General features: G+C 54.9%; 1 protein-coding gene across 10 annotated transcripts in view; it reads left to right on the top strand.

The window, feature by feature from the left end:
• HDAC7 (histone deacetylase 7) overlaps positions 1–23053 on the top strand; it is a 91501-nt gene that overhangs the window by 64066 nt on the left and 4382 nt on the right. For 8 of the 10 annotated variants that reach the window (XM_055792313.1, XM_055792309.1, XM_055792315.1 and 5 more), the window contains 23 exons: positions 8062–8258; positions 9906–9996; positions 12046–12157; positions 12615–12730; positions 12899–13021; positions 13523–13632; positions 14059–14175; positions 14398–14596; positions 15493–15701; positions 16009–16218; positions 17047–17272; positions 17743–17876; positions 18517–18637; positions 18878–18927; positions 20043–20150; positions 20379–20434; positions 20653–20740; positions 21063–21182; positions 21638–21735; positions 21829–21947; positions 22149–22282; positions 22392–22476; positions 22719–22857. In XM_055792313.1, the coding sequence (XP_055648288.1) occupies positions 8062–8258; positions 9906–9996; positions 12046–12157; positions 12615–12730; positions 12899–13021; positions 13523–13632; positions 14059–14175; positions 14398–14596; positions 15493–15701; positions 16009–16218; positions 17047–17272; positions 17743–17876; positions 18517–18637; positions 18878–18927; positions 20043–20150; positions 20379–20434; positions 20653–20740; positions 21063–21182; positions 21638–21735; positions 21829–21947; positions 22149–22282; positions 22392–22476; positions 22719–22857 (2962 nt within the window). Of the gene's footprint in view, positions 1–8061; positions 8259–8334; positions 8482–9905; positions 9997–12045; positions 12158–12614; positions 12731–12898; positions 13022–13522; positions 13633–14058; positions 14176–14397; positions 14597–15492; positions 15702–16008; positions 16219–17046; positions 17273–17742; positions 17877–18516; positions 18638–18877; positions 18928–20042; positions 20151–20378; positions 20435–20652; positions 20741–21062; positions 21183–21637; positions 21736–21828; positions 21948–22148; positions 22283–22391; positions 22477–22718; positions 22858–23053 lie in introns of those variants that run through there. The other 2 variants (XM_055792318.1, XM_055792312.1) reach the window with 2 other exon arrangements.

The raw sequence follows: 23053 nt of genomic DNA on the forward strand, positions 1-23053 counted from the left end.
CAGCCGGTGGGGGTGGGAGGATGCAACTGCTGGCAGGAAATGACTGCCAGAGGTGTCCAGCTGTGCCAGAGCTGTGGTGGGGTTCGAGCCTACTTGCTGTCCCTCTGGTCCCATGTCCTGGCTGTGGTTGCATGAGATGAGCTCTCCAGTCCCAGCTTGCACCTTGTGCTGCCCACACTCAAACCATGTGCCACAGGGACCTGATCTTGCAAAGAAACTGATAAAAATGCTGTTTGTTTACTTACTTACTTTAGACATGCACAAGCAGACATATACCTGCCTGTATAGGCATGGGTAGTGGTGCCATATATCATGGCACGACCAAAGAACAGCTGGCAGAGTTTGGAATGCCTTACAGTGGGATTGCAAGCAGCTATTTGTGAAACCACAGCTGCTATATTGCCTGCCTGTGATGTGATTCAATCCTGCCTGTGCCCAGCTCTTTCTGTGGCTTAGTACCTGTATGTCTCTGACCAAATGATCCCAAATTTAGACTCGAAATCTTTTGTCAGGTTTTGCTGTGCACATTTTGCCTCTGCATGTTCATGGTTGGGGTGCTTTGAAGGCTTTAAAAACTTATCACTGGGAGAGAGGCAGCATCCAGGGAACTCGGCCCCTGGCACATTTGCAAGTTGCTCCGGTTCCTCTGGGAGCTGTATGTGAGCATAAGGCACATTATTTGGTGCTTTAAGTCCTCCCTGCAGTGATGTTTGGGTCTGGTATTAAGGTTTGGGGCTTTGGCATAATTTAGCATGATGCAGGGTTACCTTGCGATCCTCTTGACCAGCTTTGCCCTGCAGGCAGAACACTTTCAAGGCCAATCTTAACATGCAGATTTGAGAGCACATGGAAAACCTGTCTTGAAACAGGCATCTAAATGCACTGGTGTGGATCTGCTCACCCCACCAACTGCATCATGGGGCAGCCCAGGGCCCTCACGTAGATCTGGGCCAGTGAGGAGGGGGTTCATTGTTCAGGGAGAGCATCGGCACCCACATTTCTATTGCGGATGCATCCGGACCACTTCCATGAATGTTTTATCCAGTCCTGAAAGGTTCACTATACCTCTGCCTTTGGCAGTGGAGTCCTGCCTTTTGCTCTGTATGGATGCTGTGGGAATGTATAGCTTGATCCCATGTCTGATAAGTTTGGATGGGAGCACTGATTTTGGGGTGTGGGTTGAAACACAGAGCATTAAAAGTAGCAGCAGATCCAGGTATGAAGCTTTTTACTCTGTGTCCCTGTAGTGCAAGCTGGCCTCAGTGCACCCTGAGATCTTTGGGTCCTGGAGTCATGAGTTTCAAAACATTACTTAGGCACGTTTTTGGGGAGAAAATTCCATGAAGGGCTGTTAAATGTCTGACTCAAAGGTCATGAGCCACAAATAATCAGGGGAAGTATCTTGCCCTGACCCACTTCCTGAGGCCTGATGTGAATCTCATTTATAGGCTTGAACAGAGTATTTTCTGATTTATGTGCTTGAGATACCTAAATAATGTGCTTTGCTCACAGGTGTATGTGCGTAATCTGAGTGGTTTCAGGTGTGTTGCTTTTAATCCTGGTTCATTACTTTAGTTGCAGGAAGGGTTTTGTGATGCATGGTTGACTTTGCCAAACTTTAATCATCGTCTGTTTCAAATTTTTTTCTGAAACTTTCTGCCGAAGAAAGGTTGCAAGAATCAGAAAAATATGGCTTTACCCTTGTGGAAAAACTCTTGGGGGGGCTTTTCATAGAGAAGTATCAGCCTTTCCTTGATGTCTGGTAGGGAGGAGAGGGATCCACCCACATCTGGCCAATTCATAAAGCCCTTGAAACTCCCAGTTAACATACTCCATAAAGAGTTATCAGAATTTGGCAACTGCCTGCTCCAAACATTACATCTTCCCTGAGCATCATCTGTTCTCTGATGGCTCATATGGGATGCTGCATACAGCCTCTCTGCTCGGGGACAGCTGTGGCGGTGCAGGGCCTTCCCCAGAGCTGCGTGGTGGCTCCCCTGTGCTCCCCCGGCAGCTGCCTGGCAAGTCGAGGAAGGAGGAAAATGCCCCAAACGCTCAGATTCCACAGGGCCCTGCAAGGAAGCCCCCCAGGGACACGCAAGCGGATGGAGGTAGGGGAAGCAAAGGGGCTCTTTGCTTGGGGTTCCCACTGTCCCCCAAGAGCTGTGAGCCCCAACAGTAGTGCCTGTGTCCCCATTTCAGGTGTAGCTGGGCATAGATACCAGGGTGATGCTGGGTTTGTCATTTTTGCTTGTCTTTTGGGGGAGCATAGTGTTTGGTCCCATAATTAAACCCAGCATCTTGGTGTATACACCCCAGGGGCCAGGGCGAGGTTATGCGAAGTACCCCGACTCTGGGATTTCCTATTTCTTGAGTTCTGGTTTTGTGATCTTCATGTTATTTCAACATAGTCCTTTTTGTGTGGTTTCTTATTTAAGTGTTTTTAATTTGAACAAATTCCCTCCAGCTAATTTTTGTTACTTGTGCATAACTCTGGAGGAGACCTTTTCCTTTAATAAAAGAGGAATGTTTTTAATCACGCGCATTCTTCAACCCAGCTGAACTCTGAACCTTTCACAGATAATCAACATAAGATGGGAAACGGTTTTTGGAAGAACCCTGCCTTTAACTGCTGCTCAAACTTGAGACAAAGCTTTTCGCTGTGTGTGATCGCCTCATGGGTGGCACCGGCATGCAGCACGGTAACCCAGCAGCCTGCCTTCATGGCAGTCAGGGCTGAAGGCAGGGATGCACAAAAAGGCGTAGTTCGGATGCGACTGGCATGCTCCTTAATAATCTGCCCCCCTGGTTTGTTTGCTGCTTGTTTTATTTCCCTCTTACATTTGCTGACAGCTGATCTTGCCTCTAGAAAAATCAGGAAATGCCAAAGCAAAGATTTCTGTACTCCTTTTATTTTTTTTGGGGGAGGGGGGGCGGGGTGGTGGTGGTGGTGGTGAGTGTGAGTGTGGGGCTGGCTGGCTGAGATGAGCAGCAGCATGACCAGCGGTTTCCCCCTTTGGGGAGTGAGCAACACAAGCACCAGAGTACCACTGTCAGCCTAGGAAACTCTCTGGCACCAGATTTCACCCTGGCCAAAAGCTCAGCAGTAGTCCGAGAGGTGCTTGACTGTTTGCAAAGTGGGGAGCCTGTCGCTGTCTGCATGCTTGCTCCATGTCTCTCCCCGCTTTGCTGGTGAGTGCGTGGGCTCTTGGAGCACTTTGCCTGTTTTCCCTGTGCTGTACCATGCCGGCAGCCTGGAAGATGCTGGTAACCCGTGCCAAGTTGTTGAACATAGAGCTTGCGTTCATGCTCATACTGCTGAAGGCTTTCCCAGGGCACGCTGGAGAGAGACTCTGTGCTGAAGCTCCTCTTGCTGTGTTGCAATCTCCCCATCCCATGGAGGAAGGGTGGAGCTGCAGCAGCTGCTACCTGCCCAGGTGTGGAGCGGTTTGTTCAATGGGCTCAGCAGCCCTGGGTAGTCTCCTCCACATGCTGGGACTGTGGTGTGGTTCACTTCTGCTTCCTCCTAGCACGCTGGCATAGTGGCATTTTCCTCCTGGTGACCTGGATGCGCAGGGTGACCCAGAAAACCAACTGCTTGGTGCCACAATGATGGGACATCCCTGATGCTTCTGCTTTACTGGTGTGCCACATGGTACAAGTAGGGACAAGGCAGCAAGTGATCCCCATGGCCACCTTTGCCTCTGGCTCAGGATAGAGGCTGATCTGTCTTGCTTTGCACCGCAAATACCTCCTGGGTTGTCTGAGCTGAGCAAATAAGCTTTGAAATGAATGATTACTCAGCAGAAGCAGGGAGAAGACTGAGAAGGCATTATGTCCTTGCAGAGAGGCTGAGTTTTGCTGTGTTTCAATGGCAGGGTCATCTGCCCTGCAAGCGTTGCCCCAGTCCTACCACGCTGCTGCTGGTGACATGGTGGCTGCTGAGTCCCTGCCAGCCCCGGCACTCATGTGAAGAGGCACTTGCTACCAGCACCAGCCTTCCCATGTGAATGTTCTTGCGAACTAAAAATAATTCACAAAAATGTTGGCAGCTGGACATCCAGCTGGGAGAGAAGCCTGTCCCAGAAACTTTCCGCCTCTTCCCTGGGTGGGTGCTCCCAGCTCACTTGTCCCTCCCTCAACACTCACCCCTGCTCCTGGCCATGGGGGTGAGGAGGATGATGGATTCAGCCTCCCGAGGCTGTATGGAGCCAGCAGAGCGTCCCAGTCTCGGCCTGTGTGTCCCTGTCTCAGCCTGTGTCCCAGCCTCTCTGTTGCCATGTGTTGTGGTGCTGGTAGCTCGTGAGGGTCTGTAAAGAACGGGCAGGAGCCATCAGGGGGCTGGGATTTTGGCCGCCTTTAGGTGAGGGGAAGGGGAGGAGCTGCTGATCTGGCTGCCTGCCCCGTGAATCATGTGTGAGCATCGGAGGCTGCGGGGAGGGGAGTTGTTTACTGTAACTCTTGGCAGAGGTCCCAGCATGAAACCCCAAATGAATTCAAGCTGCAGCAGGAGGTCATGGCTGAAACAAACAGCTCCCAGGGTACGAAGGGCTTTGCAAAGGGGCCCAGAGCTGCTGGAGCAGGAGGAAAGCAGGGCATCCCTGGGGAGCTACTATGCACAGGTGCCACATGCCAGAGAGGTCCCGTGCCAGTGCCTGAGGCTTCTGCCCAGGGCCTGGGCTGTGCTCCCAGTGCTGCTGGTCCTAGTCCACCCTTGCCACCCTGGCACTCTGCATGTAAAGCACTGTGTTTCGAAGCTCTGGAAGACTGCCCTGAATTTTGTGGATTTAGTCTGTGCTGGCCAGGAGCGAAGCTGTTATGTCTTTGCACAGACTGGGATGCCCAGTCACCCCAGGGCACCCCAGGGAGACAGTATGTGCTCCCACAGTGCCTTTCTTTTCATCCCATCCTCCCTTTCTCCCATGTCCTGAAGATTGTGCTAAAATATCTTGACCTGAGCAGCCCTTGTGTACTGTGAGGTGCTCCCTGCACCATCGATGTGCAGAGCTGGAGGGGCATGGCAGGCAGGAGGGTCCACGCAGCCTCTGTCAGCAGCTCCTCCCTGGCTCCAGTGCCTCTTGGCGATGGGGATGCTTGACAGCCTTTTTCCTGGCTCCGGGCAAGCGGTGAGGAGTTGTTTTTCTGGCTGCTGGCCAATGGCCTGCCCGTCCTCCCTCTCCCCCAGCACACACATTCCCTCCCACTTCTCCTCTTCCACTGCTTCGGAGTTTGTTTTTAAAAAGACTAAAACAAATGAGGTAGAGAGATTCCCAGAGACCCCACCAGTGCCTTCCTCCTTGGCTCTGTGCTACCATCTGGGTCTCCCCGTCTGTCCCTGGAGGGGCCCATAATAGCCCCTCCTTCACCTGTGGTTGCCCCTGAGACCTTCTCGCCCCTTTTTGCCCTGGGAAGGTGCTGGAGGGGCAGCATCAGGCTGTGTTGAGCCTGAGGATGCTGCCAATGGGGAGGCGAGAACAAGACTGCTGCTGTTGGGCTTTGGCTGATGGGAGCTCCCCGTGGGCATTTTTAGCATCACAAGTGGAGAAAGGCTGTGGCCACTCTTCTCCAGATGTCATCAACTCCGAGGGCGAGGGCGGAGGCAGTGGCTCGGTGGGCTGATCCCTTCCTCCTCATACCCCTACTTTCCCCTCTGAATGATGATTCTTCAAGTAAGCAGCCCTCTTCAGTGCCTTAAAACTGAGCCGATATCTGCAGTCCCCTGGCAGCCCTGCTGCATTTCCTAGCTCCTGCCCCTTCATGGTATGCAGTAGGACAGTTAACATTCAGCTGGAGGGGACCAGGGGATGGCTGAGCTTGAGCAAGTTCCTGCAGACAGACAGCATTGCATGGCAGGGATTTGGCTCAGCTGGGAGCTGTCAGAAGTCCCCATTTGTTTCGCCTACCTGTAATGAGATTTGTTCATTAAAGTCTGTCCTTGTCTGGCTGCCAGCAGCCCGGCACGTTGGATAGCACTACATATACCATGCCACTGCCTCCCTCCAGCCTTCCTCCCACTGAGCGTCCCCGAGGGGTTTGACCAGTGCCCATCACTCTGGTATCTTCCTCCTCCTCCCTGGGAGATGGGAACACATGTGAGCTGAGAAGCAGGAGGCGACAGCCCGGCTTATTGCTTGCATCCTTCCGAATCGTTGATGTTTAGCAAGATCTGAGGCCCTTGGGGGATCGCTGAAGCTGGGAGGTACAGCCTCCCAGGGTGCCAGTGCTGGCACCATGCTGCAAGGAGATGGGACCGAGTGCAGCAGCCCCTTGGGTAGCGCTGGGATGAATTGTCAGCCCTGTGGAGAACATCAGCCTTTTCAGGCCCCCTGCCTGGCTTCTTGCAGGTGTTGAAGGGCACATGGTAGGCAAAACAAAAAGCTGAGAGAAGACTAGTGGTCTTCTTGCTTAGGATAATTTCACTTGGGCTCTTGTTTGCTCATAAAAATGCAGCTAAATGTGCTTATCTGCTTTTGCCATGCCTGATCCCCAAAGGGGGCTGTGGGGCTCATCCTGCCCATCTTGTGGCATCGCACCATGTTCAGCCCAGAGGCACTGGTGATAACAGAGCAAAGGAGCTCAGCAGCTTTTAGGCTGTGGCTGTTAATCATCCTCAACTTCCATATTGGGCCAGTTATGGTGGGGCAGGCAGGGTGCAGCAATTAGAGCCAATTAGCCAGAGACAAATTAAATCCCAGGCAGTTATCAGCAAGATGGAGAGAGAAGGGAGTAAACCCTGTGATGGGGTTTCCTGGGGACATCAGGTTCTTCCCCACCAGGGGCTGATGTAAGGGATGTTTCTGTCCTGGAGAATTAAGCTGGTGCAGAGAAGCGTTTGCCCTTGACCAGAGGGAATTTTCCTTGCCTGGACCATGCATGAAAGGCAGAGCTGGCCCTGTTTCAGCAGGGCTATGCGCCCCATCCCCGTGGTCTGCAAGGATGTATGCCTGCAGTTATTAATAGTCCCTGTGCCCTCCTTGGGCACATGCTTGTGCTCCTTTGCCTTGCAGGGAGGCATGGGCTGGGGTGAGAGTGTGCTGGGTTTCCCTCTGGTAGTGCTGTGTAAGTGCTGCATTGCAGGGCATGAGCCTGCGGAGATTTCTTCTGCAATATTGCAGTCATCAGCACAAGCCCCCAGATGCTGTTGAGGCTGAGGTTTGAACAGACAGGGCATGGTTCTTTGTCTATAAAATAACGTTTGCATTTGTGGGTTTTTTTGAAATGTAAAATTTTTCGGAAAATATTAATTTGTTTCCTGCCCACCTGCTTATTTCCAGCATCCCCTGTAGTGCAGTGCCTGGGGTGAAGCTGCAGTGGTCATGGCTGCTTTGCACCCAGCTGTGTTTGGTTTGTGGGATGTCATGGGCCCATCTGGGTTGTCCAGTGCATCCTTCAGTTACTGTCATGCTCATTTGTCCCCTTTCTGACTGACTTGGCCGACTCACTGCCTGCTTGCTGTGTTGTTTGGAGCATCTCTCTGCAGAGGTGCAGGAGGACCAGTGCAGCTGTCGTTACCCACATGGCTCGGTGGCTCATCTGCAGGTTTGTCTTCTGTTTGTTGCAACTGGAGGCAACCAGCTCTGCTCTGCACTGGCCTGTGGCCTGTGCAAGATAAATTAAGCAAAGCTTTAGGAGCTGGTCAGTGAAAATCCCCTGCTGCAGTGGGTGCTCTGATGCTCTGTGTAATTGGGACTATTTCAGGTGTTCCCACGAGGACAAGGGATTTACCATGCAGGGAGGCCATATGTCCAGGCATGGCAGGAGCATCTTAAATTCACAAAGCAATTCTCAACTGTGGTGTCAGGAAGAGCTGCCTGCAGCACCTTGGAGACTCTTCAAAGGTGTATAATTTACAGAATTTTCTGCCCAGATGACAGAGGAGGCTTTTGCAGGCAGTAGGTGGTGTATGGCAAGCCCTTCTCAATGGCAGGGCATGTTCCCCACAGTGCGCTTCTTCTGTATCAGGATATATCTGGGCCCCATCCTGATGCTTTCCCTACCTGCCTAACAGGGTGGTCTGAGCTGGACAGGGACTGAGCTGTACCCCTCTTTGTGTCTTGACAGCTGCTGTGAACCCCTGCACCTCCCCACGGGTGCCCCAGACCGCTCCCATGGACCTGCGGATTGGGCAGCGTGTGGTCAAGCCTGGCTCTGACACCACCTTGCTGGCCCTGAAGCACACGCAGCAGCTGCAGCACCAGCTCTTCCTCGCCAGTCTGCACCAGCAGCAAGTGGAGCAGCTCACCCACCAGCACGTGAGGGTATGGGCGCCCTAGGGTGCAAAGTGGAAGTACCTGCACCCACTTCCAGTAGTGGCTGGGTGAGGACTGGGCAGTTTGATGAATTAATTTTGCCCCCAAGGCATGTACCGTGCATGTCTGCCAGCAGTGCCCTGCATTGGGGCTGGCTTTGTCTGAGCTTCTGTCTCTGGCAGGGATCAAGAGGAAGAGGCTGGAAATCCCAATCCCAAAATAACCTTCCCAGGTGAATTCCTTCTTTCCCCTGAGCTGGAGGGACTGTAGTGCTTTTTAGCCAGCCCGGAGACCTCTCTGGTGCGATGACGCCACTTAGGGAGTCAGGTTGGGGGAGGGGTGGTGCCGCCGCCTTACTTTTAGGCCAAATCTCCATCCTGCCAAGGCCAGTGGGAGGACTGGGGCCTCCTGGGATGTGCAAACCAGGGAAATGTTTTCAGCCACATACCATGTGTGCTGAGTGAGGAGCCAGAGCAACTGGACAGGATGCCTGGTGTCTGTGATCTGCCACTCTGCTTGGCCACCGCTGTTTCTCTGCCCTAAAGGCATGGCTTACTCACTTTACAAACTCATTTGCTTTTCTGGGAAGCCTGCACCGAAGTTCTCTAGTGTCACCCAGAATAGCACCCCTGCCCTGCACAGCCGCTGCTGCCAGACTATGCGTTGTCATAAAATTACTGCAAGGTTTAGCTTGGACAGTTCCTCTGGAGGCCCCTGCTGAGGGCAGGCCCAACTTCAGAGGTAGGGCAGGTTGCAGAGGACCACATCCAGGCAAGTTGTGACCATCTTTAAGAGCAGAGACCACCCTTGCCTGTCCCAGTCACAGGGCTGCGCTGTGCCCATGGCAGGAATCAGTTCCATATATGCAGATGGGATTTCCCTTGCTGCGCATCTGTCCCATTGCTGCTCATCTTTTTGCTGCACTCCTTGGAGGGCCCTGGTCCCATCTGCTCTGTAAAAACCCCTTTGGATGGTGAGAGATGCAGTTGTACCCCCTCTCCTCTGGACTAAACAAGCCCAGCCTCATCCTCTTCTCTCACGTCCCATGTGCTCTGCCCCTGAGCGCCAGCCCTGCTCTCTGTGTGTGGCATGGCCTCACTGGTTCCAGTAATCTTACCTGGAAGCCCTGGTGGACTCATACTGAGGTTTTCTCGGAGAGGCTGAGCATCAGCTTGGTCCACACAAGGAGAGTTAAGATGCTGCTGCTGCCATGATTGTTGGGTGCTTAAGAGGCATTTGTGCTTTCTGACCTCTCTGTGAGGTGGGACCAACTCTGAAAAACACGAAGACCCAAACTTTTAAGACTAGTGTAGTAACCCTTTTTATTCAACTATGATTTTTATTTTTTGTTGTATTACAACATGCCCTAGCTACAGATGTGTCAAAACACCATGAAAGGCAGCAAGTTGAAACAGACTGCTTTGAGTTTTACAATGTCCCTGGGGAGAGCAACTCTGGAGATTCAGGTTTGCTATGATGACACAACTTGACACGTTCTTATACCCATCACATTTCCAAAAATGACACAACTGCTGTTTCGGACATGCTCAATCACCATGTCATTGTGCCTTGGGCTTGGGGAGGGGATAGGAGGGCTTTGGTCTACGCTGGGTGAAGCTAGGGTCTCCTGGTGTTGATGTCCCTCTCCTCTCACAGGTGACCATGGAGTCCCCGCACCGTGAAGCTGAGCCTGGGCAACAGGAGCAGGAACTACGGCAGATCCTCAACAAGGACAAGAGCAAGCGAAGTAAGAGCCTCCATGTGTCTGCTGCCTGAGGAGCCATGTCCCTGAAGCCAGGGTACTCTGCTCACAGAGGGAGCGAGGTCAGAGTGGCTTTTAGAAGGGGTCTGAGCAGGTGATTCTGCCCTTAGCCAGACGAATCTCTGCTTACTCTTGGTCTAAAGGCATGTGATAGCATCCACGGCACTGAGTATCTCTGTCCCGTGCATCAAACCGAGCCGTGCTCTGTGTCCATGTGGGGCCATAAGAACAACTCCATGTCCACAGGGAAGTCCGGACATTCTGAGCAGCAAACAGCGATGCCAGCAAGTTGCGCTTAGCAGCTGGCAAGAAACTTTTTTTGGCCCTGCCCTGGCTGGTCGTGTCCTTAGTGATGCCAGCCAGACGGTCAGAATAGCTCTCCATGCTAATGTTGCACTGTGCCCTACGGCCGCTGCAGCGGTGCTATCCGAGCTGATGGTGCTTGTGACTGCACTGAGCAGGGCATGAATTTGCCTGTAGAACTTAAAAGCCCTAGGCTGGAGCACCGGTGGCAGTGGGGAGAGAGGTTAGTGAGCTGCCCCCACGCTGGCCAGGAGAGTTTGCAAACCCTGTCGGCTGTGATCTCCCGGCGCCATCTAGTGCCAGGCGCTGCAGGTAGCGCGCAAGGAGCTCACCGAGTTTTTAGATGAGCAGAGCTCTGCATCACAACCCAAAGATGCAGCTGCAGCATGCATCGGGCACACTGCACCTGCCCCAGTGTCTGTGAGCCTACTGTCCGCCTGCCCATCCAGTCTGAGCTCTGTCAGGATGCTGTTATTTTCCCTTAGCTTCCAAGTGGCTGTGGAGCACAGGCTGCTCTGCCGCAGTTTGCAGGGTTGATGGGGGTAGTTGCAATGCTGAATACACAGTGCCTGCCCTTCCCATGCCATTCCTGAGCAAACAGCTCCTGCGAATGCAGTCAGCTTGGCATGGCTTAGCAAGACAGCCTACACACAGCCCTTTTATGCAATGTGGGATTTAATCATACAAATTCATTACTTAACTTGTGCTCAGAGGTGCCACATGTCAGAACAGAAGCGTGGAGCATCCCCGTTGTAACCACAGAGCGTTCCTGCTTAAACAGATGGTTGGGGATATGGCTGAGGTTGGGTAGGAGCATGGGAACAGGCCCTGTTTTGAGGTGGGAAATGGCATGGGAGGCTCACAGCAGTCAGGGACTGGCCATTGTAGTACCCAGCAGCAGTCAGACCTCTGTGTGTGGGTGTTTCACCACTGTGGTGGAGCCAGGTGTCGGACGTGGGTCACTGGTGTTTGTTTGCCAGCAAGGTGTGGTGAGTCTCATGCTTTTTTGCATCAAGAGATTCAGGAGCCTCAGAGCTGGTCCCTGAACTTTTTGGAAGTGTTTTCTTTTTCTTGCTGTCTCTCATGCAAGCTGTCCCCATTTGTGAGGGCAGAATACAGCTGTGCAGGGGGTTGAGGTGCAGGACAGGCTGAGCTGTATGCTGTTAACTGGAAATTATCAGCATGTAACACGGGCTCAAAGAGCCCCAGGGCACAGTGTCTCTGGAGAGGCTTCAGAAGGATCCCATGCACCTGTGGGAGTTTTGTTGCTACTGTGTGAGCCATGTTGTGCTTTCATGCTCTCTTTATTCTGTGGATGTCAGCTTATACCTGCTCTCTCTGGCTTAGATGAAGCAGGAAGATCTGCCACTGAGAGCTGCCTCTGGCAATGCTGTGCCTCTCACCAGCCATGTTCCCAGTGCTTAGCAAGCTGCATGCGAAAAGATCAGGCTCCTGAGGTGATGTGGGAGAGCAGAGCATGGGATGCTTCCCTGACCATCTGGGAAACTCCAGTTGTCCCAGCTGGCCTTTCTCTCCCCAAGCCAGGCTTGACCTGAGAACTGCACCAAGCATCTCCACAGGGTTTTCTCAGTGTCTGTGTGCTTGTAGGGGTCTCCAGACATCCTGGCATTACTTGCGGAGCCATGGGGCCACACTCATGTCTGCAGGGAGCCCTTTAAGTGTTCTGTGTTGGCTCTCAACCCTGTGTGCTTATTGCTGGTCTTTCTGCAGGTGCTGTGGCCAGCACAGTGGTCAAGCAGAAGCTGGCTGAGGTCATTCTGAAGAAACAGCAAGCAGCTTTGGAGAGGACCAGCAACCCCACCCCTTCAGCCATGCCGTACAGGTAAAACAGGGCATCCTCAGAACCTGGAAAAGGTGGATGTTTATCTTGGGCAAGATCTCGCTGATATCTTCTGTTTCCTGGTCTTTAGAGATACTGCTTAGCTAATATCTGTTGGGGTTAGGTAGCTTTGTTCTGTGTTAAGTGCTTGTAGGAGGTGGATGAAGCTCCCACACTGTTTTCCGTGACCTCATTGTACTTGGATGGCTTGTCCCACTCGTGACCCAAAATGTATTGTCAGGCTTCTTGTCTTTTGTCCCAAAACAAGGCAAAAACAGCAGCTTGATCCCTTGTATAGGTGCTTGTGGTAGTGGACAGGACAAGCTTTTCTGGCCACTGGCAGAAGACTAGCCCATGCCCAAGAAAGGCAATGGGCCACCCTTGCATGGGAGGGTGTAATGTGAGTGGCACATGGCTGCCAAGTAGAAAAGGTCTCTAACAAGATGGCTTCTCCCTGTAGGTCTTTGGAGCCTCTGGATCCTGAAGGCCCTTCCCCTCCTGTGCTCAGCACCTTCCTGTCCCCTGTCCCTAGCACTTCTCTTGACCCCCCAGAGCATTTTCCTCTGCGGAAGACAGGTAAGGACTTGGGGATAATGCCATCTCCCCTTCCACTGTGATGCCCTTGCAGCCCACTTGCAGGGGACAGCTGGAGCTGAAAAGTGGGGTGGCCTGACCCCAGGAAGCCAGTCCAGCTTTTCCCCTGTCAGCAGCGGGGCTGGAACTAACTGCCTTATCTGCTCACAGCATCTGAGCCCAACCTGAAGGTGCGTTGCAAGCCCAGGAAGTGCCTTGACCGACGCAAGAACCCCCTGATGCGGAAGGAGAGTGCTCCCCCCTCACTGAAGAGGCGGCCACCTGAAGCGATTGGTGAGGGCTTTGCCTGGACAGTCGTATCTTGGGGTTTGGAGAGACCTTGGGGCCAGGCTGGAGCAGCTATGGTCTGCCCAGGATCCTGCGCCCCTTCTGCCTGGGGGGCCATGTCTCAAGGGCTTGGCATGTAATCAGTGCCTTCCTGAGGGCACAGCTCATGGAGGGAGCTCTCTGCCGTGATGGTGCAGGGACAGATGAGCCAGGAAAGGATGCTGCTGCAGCTGTACCCTGCTGCTTTTCTGGCCCAGGACGGACCTACAAGGCTGGAAGGGTTTAAAGCCCTGAGCAAATGCAGCTGGTCAGGCTTCCTCGCCGTGGTGTGGTACTTCCCACGCTAGCAGGCAGCTCTGTCTCCACTGTGCCAAAGGGAGATTTGGCCCTGGGAGGCAGGTGGGCAGCTGTTAGAGGGAGAGAGGGCTATGAAGGGCTGAGGCGGGGGCTGTGCAGCCCTTCTCCAGGTGCTTGTGCCCATCGCCCCCATTTCTCTTCCCTGTGCAGACTCCTCCCCAAGCAGTAGCAGCACCCCAGTGTCTGGCTGCAGCTCTCCCAATGACAGTCTCCCCGCTGAGCATGGAGCCCTCCCTGCTGCCTCCAGCATGGCCCACGAGGTGAGTTCCGACAGCCTCACAGCCAGGGGTCTTGCAGTGTGGGGCTTCCTGACCCTAGGGTTGGGTGCCCTGATCTCCCACTCCCATCCTAGGCTCAGATGAAGGTAGCATGCTCCCCCAGAGACCCCAGCCCTGGAACCCTGCTGCCCAGGAACTGCCCTTAGCCCTGCTTTCCCTGCACAGTGGGATCCTGTGTCTGGCGCAGCACTGCTCCTGATGCACTGCCCTCCTTTGCAGTGTGCGTTTCTTGTCTCCTAGTGTATGTGCTGTCCCCATGGGTCCCCAGTGCCCCTTGCCCTGCTCCCAGGCATTCCCCCAGGCATCTGGGGCTCAGCTCCTCTTCTGCTGCCTGTGCCCAAGCTGCTTGTCCCATGCTGAGCTCTGCCGCTTCTGGAGCAGGAGACTAATGAATTGTCTTTGATGCAGACACCCCTGGCCCAGCGCCTGATGATGCAGGAGAGCTCACTGGCCCAGTTTGCCCTGCAGAGTGCAACCTCCCTTCCGGCTATCACGCTGGGATTGCCGGCTACCACTAGCACCAGGGTAGGTAGCCAGGTTTTAGGTAGCCCCAGAACTGGGCAGAGGGTTCCCACAAGGCAGGGGAAGCCCTTTTCTTTGGGCCTGGGGTTCCTGGGCTCATGTCAGGTGTGTGCTGGCTCTGAGTATTTGCAGGCACTGCCTGTGGCCACAGTGAGGATGTGCTGTCCTCTCCTCGTGCTGTGTTCCAGCAGGTTGCTAACCCAGTCTTTCTTCTCTTCTCTGCAGGGAGAGTCAGATCTCCGCCCCCTCTCCAGCTTGGCACACCGGGTGCCTGTGCTGAACGGACCTGTCCTCACGGGCACACACTCACCCATGTTAATACCAGCTGGCTTGGAGCAGCATGAAGCTGCGAGCCCCTTATCCCCTCGGCTCCAGCCCGTCATCATCCTTGAGCCCTCGGTCACCCACACTCCACTGGTGGCAGGTAAGCATTGAGCTTGGTGACAGGCACTGAGGCTGTGTCAGTGCTGTCCAGGGCTCAGTGAGGAGCTGTGCTTGGGGTGGGCAGGTTTTTTGGGTGCCAGGAAAGCTCAGTGGCCTTGATTTTTCCATTACTCTCCCATGAGCCGTGGCAGAGAGAATGAAAGAAGTTGACCCTGATTCTGGCTAGCCAGCAAGTATGTCCTTGCCATGGATGAAACGAGAGTTCAGCACGCACCATGGCCTTGACAATGCAGAGAGCACCATTAGTTTTGGCTCTTCATTCCAGCTGCCCCTCTCCCTGCCTGAGCTGGGCTGCTGTGGAGCTGTTCACCCTTCCCGCAGCCCAGAAGTCCCCCTCCAAGGGGTCTTTCCTGCCTCTTCCTAGATTCTTGTGCCAGCAGATTTCACTACAGACCTTGCATTGAGCAGGGCAGCTCAGACCTTTTGGCTGTGCCTCTTTTCCCCCAAGCCCCTCTGGGTAATCTGCTCTGACCAGCAGAAAGAGAACTGGCTCCTATGTGCAGGTTCCTGACTCCATCTCTCCCTGCCCCATGATACCTGCAGTGAAGGAAGCTTCTCCCATTGAAGGTGAAGCTGGGGGTGGACTGAGATGATTGAGGTCAGACAGATATTGTCCCCAGACCACTGTGGGCTGTGTGAGGCCAAAGTGATAGGGACAGAAGGAAGCGAACCATAAAGGCACAACCCATACATCCTAGCCTACCAGCACTGGGCTCCAGGGCTGGGTCACTGTCATTTTTAGGGCTGTCTGGAGACAGTCCGCATGGGTCTAGACAGCACTGATGCTTGTCTTGGTGTGGACTGACAGCTGCACAGGGTATCATGTCTGCCCAGTGGAGAATGCCATCCCTCATCTCTCCTTCCTCTCCCCTCCAGTGCCAGGTCTGGGAACAGTCCCCTTCTCCTTCACCCCCTCGCTCATCTCTGCAGAGCGTCTGTCGCTCCCAGGCCACCATAAACCGCTGGGCAGGACCCGCTCAGAGCCCCTGCCCCAGAACCCCAAGGCCATCCAGCAGCAACTGGTGTACCAGCAGCATCACACCCAGTTCCTGGAGAGACTCAAGCAGCAGACACATCTGGGCAAGGTAAGTCGTGGAGGCCCAGCCTGGGCATGTAGGAGGCAATGGGAGACAGGTGCTAGAAGGGTGCGTGGTGGCATCCCTGCTTGCCAGGCAGTGGGTGCCAGATGTCCAGGGCCAAGCCCTAGCCAGGCATGCAAGATGCTGCCTTGCCCAGGCCTATAGCAGCAAGCTGAGGGTACATGCTTGGCTTCCTTGGCTCCCTCATTCATCATGCTCCTGCCCTGAGATGCCCTGCCACCCCTCATAATCTTCTTGGCCTGGCCTGGCCCTGATACCTGTCTGTGCTCATTTGTGACCGCTCCAACTGCAGCGCATGGCTAAATCCAGTGAGAAGCCCCGTCTACGGCAGATACCCTCTTCTGAGGACATGGAGGCGGAGGGGACACTCCCAGAGGCTGGGGCTGAGAGTAGTGACCCGGCAAGGGCACATGTGGAGCCCACACGACCAGGGAGCATCATAAAGGAGCCCGAGAGGATGCCAAAGATGATGCAACCTCAAGAGGAGCTTGTCCTACAGCAGGTATGCAAGGGCTGCCAGGGATGAGAGAGCCCTGGGGGGGGGCATCGAGGCTGCCAACCTGAAGCAGCTGGGCACAAGGAGCCCACAGGAAAAAAGGATAGTGCCTTCCTTGGCTGTCCTGAGCTGTGTGGAGCCCTTAGGGTGGTTTGAAGCTTTCATAACAGGTTCAGGCAGGAGTGGACTGTAAGAGGTGGAGTTCCTAGCCTTGTCCATCTCTCCAGTTGTGGCTTAATTGCTTTGAGCATTAGTCCTGAACAGGCAGCATGCAGAGATCACTGCCCTGCAATTTGGAGCAGTTCTTTTCTCCATCCCTTGGTGTCTCCCATTTAAGGCTTTACACAAACCCAGCAAAGCTGGTAGTATCTTGAGCCTTGGATGATTCAGATAAGACCGTGAAAGCCACCCCCACAAAGGGGTGCTGTATGGCTAAGGACACAGGCACCACATCTGTACCTTCCTTGAGCCTGGGGTGGTTTGCTAGGACAGAGACAAGAGCTCCAGCCACCCCTGGCATCAGCAAGACTGGGCATGATCTCCAGATTGCTGGGCATCATCCCCAGACTGGTGTGCATTTTCCAGATTGCTGCGCCTTGTAGCAGGGCTGCCCAGCACTGCAGGACTGAGCCAGCAGAGAGCAGCAGATGCTGCATGACTTGTCCCAGCTCCTGCAAACTGGCTCCAAGCCCCACAGCATGGAGGGGGCTGTCGTATCCAGACCCTGGGAGGGTGCGCAGTGCAGGGCTCCCTTCCCTGTGCCGAGTGATTCTACTCTCACTGCCTTGGCACTTTGCTCTGGACACTGTGCTCACCACTGCCTCTCTCCATCAGGCCTATCTCTGGGATTCCTACCAGCGCGTGCAGCAGCAGCTCCTCAAGCGGCAGCCCTTGGCCGAGTCTCCCGTTGTCCCCACGATCCATGCAGCGCACAGGCCCCTCTCCAGGGCCCAGTCATCTCCTGCCACCGCAACTGTCTCCCTTCCTGCCCAGGACACAGCCTCCAAGACACTCTCCCTGCCTGTGCAGGAGCAGCCAGCCAAGCCACATTTCATAACAGGTATGGCCCGGCCCCTGTGCAGGGCTGTCACAGCTGGAGCTGCAGGGGCTGAGGATAAGAGCTGCAAGAGAGCTGGGGATGCCCAGGGGCAGCTTAGCATCAGTCCTAGTCACTCCCAGACTTATAGATCCTTGGGAGTGCTCTGGCTGGCTGCAGAAAGACCATGAGGGTCACCTTCTACGGTGGCTTTTCCAAGCAGGACTTGCCTCCCTGGCCCCTTGACTGCTGTCCTGGTCCAGCGATGCTGGCAAGGTTCAGCTCTCTTACATATATCCAAGGCAGGATTTGCTTCAAACGTGTTGGGACACAGGCTCCCATGATTTGAGGGAAGTGTTTCAGTGAAACCAAATAGTTACAAGTGTTTAGGGTCTCAGCCAGCCCCTGAAAAGGAGCTGAATTAGGGTCAGCACCATCGAGGCCTGGGTGTCCAGTTCAGTCTCAGGAGTAGCAGCTCTCCTTGTGTGTTGCAGGGCTGGTTTATGACTCTGTGATGCTCAAACACCAGTGCTCCTGTGGTGACAACAGCAACCACCCAGAGCATGCAGGCAGGATCCAGAGCATCTGGTCCCGTCTGCAGGAGAGAGGCCTGCGCAGCCAGTGTGAGGTGAGTGCATGTGGCAGGGTCTGAGCAGCATGCCTGTCCAGAAAGGGGATGCTGGTACAGCAGATCTCACGCCAGTGGTGTGATAGATTATCCTGCTCCCATCTCCATCCCTTTTGCTCCAAGATCATCTCAGCCTGTTTACCACCATTATCCAGAGGGCTTGGTCTTGTCCGTTGCTGGCAGTGCCAAGTTGGAGCATGCTGGTCTGACCATCTCCAGCTTCAGATGGCAGCAGCAGTCTGCTCTGCTGGAAGATGGGCATAGGGAGAAGTGTGATCCCTACGGGAACAGGGTGTTCTGCCAACTCTGGGAACATCGGTGTCAGTTCCAATCTGTTAGAAACCTTGTCCAGGTCTAGCTGGGCTGACTGGTCTGCACAGGGCTCTGCAGTTGTAGGAAGGTGGTGCTGGCATTTCCTGCCTGATCCCTGCAAATGAGGGGGTGCTGAAGTTCAAATCCAATGCAAGAAGCAGCGTGCTGAACCTTGCAGCTGCCTCCTCCCCAGCTGCAGTGACACAAAATGTGGCTGTACTTGGTCAGCAGGATATGCCACTTCCACCCTCGGAGGCTGGCGTGCTTGGGTGGGAGAGCCTGTATCTCCCACCTGGAGCTGCTTGGTCACAGCCCCTGTCTGCCACAGTGTCTGCGGGGACGCAAAGCCACCCTGGAAGAGCTGCAGTGTGTCCATACCGAGCGCCATGTCTTCCTCTACGGCACTAACCCCCTCAACCGCCTGAAACTGGACAACGGGAAGCTGGCAGGTAAGTTCACATCCACACGGCTCCCTCGGGCAGCAGTGCCCTCACCTGCCTGTCCCTGGCCATACACCCACTCCGGGTGTCGGAGCACTCTCAGCTGTGGGAACCACACCAAGCAGCTGCCCTGCAGACTGTTTTGGCCAAGCAGCCGGGCCAAACCTCCCTGCCTGTGCCAAGTGCCCTGTCCCCCACCATTCTCCAGTTTCTCAGCTCTGAAGTCCTTGCTGTCCCCTCTCTTTGCAGGGATCCTGTCGCAGCGGATGTTTGTCATGCTGCCCTGCGGAGGGGTGGGGGTAAGTGCTTGACCTCTGCTCTGGCTGGTTTTGGATGGGGCTGTTCCTTTCATCTGTCCCCAGCAAGGGCCCCCTCATGGGCTTGAGTGGAGAGGGAGCTCCTGCAGCCTTTGGGCTGCCAAGGCTGGGCAGCCTCAGGCGGGAACACTCCCATATGTGGGCAGGATATCATTGTATCCCCCCTGTCCCTGGGATGGTCCTAAGCATCCCACCCTTGAAAGGGGATCCTTTATGCCTGGTTACTCTAGGGGACCCAGCACCAAAAAGCCCCTCACAGCCATTTCTAAGAGCCCAGGGCATTAGAAGGGAGCAGACTGGCAGGATGGCTAGGGGAAGCCGCAAACCATTGTCACCATTGAGGGAGAGAAGTGGTGTCATGGGCACAGCAGCTCACCACTTCTCTCCAGACACTTCTGTGGCCTCTCCTTTCACAGCTTGCCATCCTGGTTTCTCTCCATTCATTGCGTTCTCCTCTCTTCCTCTTCCCCACCGTCTCTGTCCTCTCTTTCTTTCAGGGTGGGTCTCACTCCATGTCTTCCTGCTGCTTCTTCTGGTTCTTCTCTCCTTGCCCCCACTGCTGGGCACCAGCTCTTCTCAGCCCCGTTTGCATCTACTTTCCCCGCTCTGCCTCCCCTTCCCTGCTCTCCTCCCACGCGCGCGGGCAGCTGGAGCTGCCCTTCTCCGTGGGCAGAGGGGAGCCTTTGAGTTGCGCACATGGCGTTGATCAGAAGAGACTTGAGTTTTCCGGCTCTGGCTCAGCCTTTGACGTGACCCTGATCAAACCAAGATGTTTGGTTAAACAATAAAATAAGATAAAGAAGGTAATGAGCATTTTCTCAGTCAGTCCTTCCAGCTCCAGGGTGCAGGGTGAGATGCTCTGTGCAGAACTGGGCTGGGGGCTGGGGCTGAGAGCAGACGGAGGAGCTGCCATCCTGGTGGGAGGCTTGCCCCATTGCGTGCAAGGTGGTCTGGCTCCACGGTGCCTGGCCCTTCAGCCTGCACAGGACTTCAGCCCCTAGTCTCAAGTAGGGCAGCTGGCGGAGAGCGTGGGTCCCATGACTGGGATCTCTTCCACTGGTGCCTTGTCCCTACCTGATCAATCCCGTTGCTTCCAGGTGGACAGTGATACCATCTGGAACGAGCTGCATTCCTCCAACGCTGCCCGTTGGGCTGCAGGCAGTGTCACTGAGCTGGCCTTCAGGGTGGCCACCAGGGAGCTGAAGGTAGGCTGGCTTCATGTAGAGGTCCCAGGGCTGTGCATCGCCCCGTGGCCAGGCAAGAGAAGGGCTGTGGGGTCTCACCAGCCAGTACTGGGTACTCCCAGCCCTGTGCTGCTGCAGGTTCCGTCCCCAGCTGTCCCCATGCAGCAGGACCAGCCAGCCGGGGTGTAAAGAGGCTGCGTGATGCTGTGGGAAGCAGCTCTGATGGCCTCACCTTTCTTTTGTCCCCAGAATGGCTTTGCTGTGGTGCGGCCACCTGGACATCATGCGGATCCTTCCACTGCCATGTAAGAGACGTCCCTTCCCAAGCTGCAGGGCTTGGGGCTGGCATGTGGGAAGCCACAAAAAACAGCTCCTTGGCTGAAAATCATTCCAGAATAAACACCAGGACCCATCTGTATCCAGGCCAGGGGGAGAGGGGAGGGTGAGCCTACCCTTTAGGGAGCATGTGGGCCAGGAGGGAAGGGTCCCAGAGCATTAACCATCTGTGACTCCCTCTTTGCAGGGGATTCTGTTTCTTTAACTCGGTGGCCATTGCTGCAAGGCAGCTGCAGCAGAAAGGGAAACTCAGCAAGATCCTCATTGTGGACTGGGTAAGTCACCTCTGTTCCCCAGCATGTCCCTACTCCTCTCCAGGACATCCCCAGGAGCAGGTGTCTGCACCTCCTTGCAGCTCTGATTTGGAGCTGGACCGGAGAGCAGTGAAACCTCCTCCTTTGGGGACCGGCTGCCCGGAAGGAGTGTGGCTGGGAACCTTCCTGCATGTCAGGATGGGGGAGCAGGAGCAGATCCTGGGGATGGAGGACCCAGCCCTGGAGCAGGGTAGAGATCCAGTTGCTTTTAGCTCCATTAGGCTATTGGGCCACCCTCAAGGCTGGAAAAAAGAGCACTCTCCCAATATCTCTCTCCCTCTAGGATGTTCACCACGGCAATGGGACTCAGCAAATCTTCTACAGGGACCCTGATGTTCTCTACATCTCTTTGCATCGTCATGATGATGGCAACTTCTTCCCCGGTAGCGGGGCTGCTGATGAGGTAAAAAGCACCAATGTGCTGTGAGGTCTGTGCAGCTCTGCCTGAGGAAGCAGCGCTGGTGACAAAGGGCACAGCCGGGACAACAGGGCACTGACAAGTTTGAGCAGGGGATAGTTTTGTGTCAGTGCCTTGTGGGCTCATTCCTTATTGGTGCCTGATCCTGCCTGGTTCACCCAGCTGGCTGCAAAGGTGGGGCTTCATCCCAGCCCGCAGCCAGCGGCAGAGGGACAGTGACTGATGGTTGCAAGGATCTGGGAAGTGTCAGAAAAATGCCACAGCTTCTGCTGCTCTTCAACAAGCTTTGCAAACCCAGCCAGCTCCTGTGGCACAGGGTAGAGCGTCCAGGACACCCTGCCTCCCCAGAGCCTGGAAGTGATGGAGCCCACTCAGGGCACTGCCCTGGCACCCCTGTAGGCCATATCCAGGCCTTCATTGCTGTCCTTGCTCTCTCACAGGTTGGTGCTGGCCCCGGTGAGGGATTTAATGTCAACGTAGCCTGGACTGGAGGGCTTGACCCGCCGATGGGTGACCCTGAGTATCTGGCTGCTTTCAGGTACTGTTCCTGTGTTTCTGCTTATCTCCTCTTTCCCTCCTTGTTAGGCTGAGCCAGCACTTAACACCTCATATTTGTTTTTTACCCACACAGGACAGTAGTGATGCCAATCGCACACGAATTCTCCCCTGATGTGGTGCTGGTGTCAGCTGGCTTCGATGCAGCGGATGGCCATCCACCACCCCTGGGCGGCTATAAAGTCTCTGCTAAATGTAAGGAGGTAGAAGCAGTGCTGCTGGCTCAGGGCAGGTTGTTCCCACTGTTTACCCAGGCTGGGGCCACTGCATAGGGGTGGCAGCTCTCCAGGGAGTCAGAGGAGATCTTTGGGGTTGTACCTGCCCAGCATTGAGGGCCAGGGCCCCAGCGTTTAGAGCAGGGAGACTGACTCCCCATTCTTCGGGCTTCTCCTCCAGGCTTCGGCTACATGACAAAGCAGCTGATGAGCCTGGCTGGTGGAGCCATTGTCCTTGCACTAGAAGGTGGCCATGACCTTACGGCCATCTGTGATGCATCCGAGGCCTGTGTGTCAGCCTTGCTGGGCAACGAGGTGAGAGCTGGGGGTCAGCGGGTCGTGGCAGTGGGGCTGTACTGGTCCTGCAAGCCGAGCCCTGGGCACAGCTCCCTCTTGTTGACCCCCTTGTGTCTTCATTCCACAGCTGGACCCTCTCCCAGAAGAAAGCATGAGGCAGAAACCAAACCCCAACGCAGTGCGCTCCTTGGAAACAGTGATCCAGGTCCAGAGTGAGTGTCCCAGGGCTGGGGGCTCAGTTAGTTAACGTGGAAGTTAGGAGTTAACATTTTCTCCCCTCTCCAGTAAACCCTATGACCTCCAAGGGGACAGCTGGCATAAAAGACTCTAGTGGATTCTTCCATCATCATCCTTCTCATGGGAGGGTGATACCTCGTGTGCATTCACTGCAAGGGAAGCCCAGAGATCTGGGGCACCCCATCCTGGCACCTCCTGATTTTTGCTTTTCCTGCAGGTAAATACTGGGTGGCTGTGCAGCGCTTTGCCTCCAAGCTGGGCTGCTCCTTCCTGGAGGCGCAGCACCACGAGGCAGAAGAGGTGGAGACAGTCACAGCCTTGGCCTCCCTCTCGGTGGCTGTGATGGTGGAGAAGAGGTAATGCTCTTAGTTAATCCTGGGGGATGTGGGTGCCTGGATGATGTAGGTGCCGCTCACTCCCTGTGTGCCTGGGTCCGAGCCCTGCTGTCAAGGGGGTGGCAGCAGAGAAAAGCCATGTCCTGCAGCCAGATGAGATTCTGGGAGGTCAGGACCGTGTTGGCTTAAAGCAGGTTTTGGTCTGGGGGAGTTAGAA

The sequence above is a fragment of the Falco peregrinus genome, chromosome 19 (genome assembly GCF_023634155.1).
Source record: "Falco peregrinus isolate bFalPer1 chromosome 19, bFalPer1.pri, whole genome shotgun sequence".
Taxonomy (NCBI): Eukaryota; Metazoa; Chordata; class Aves; order Falconiformes; family Falconidae; genus Falco; species Falco peregrinus.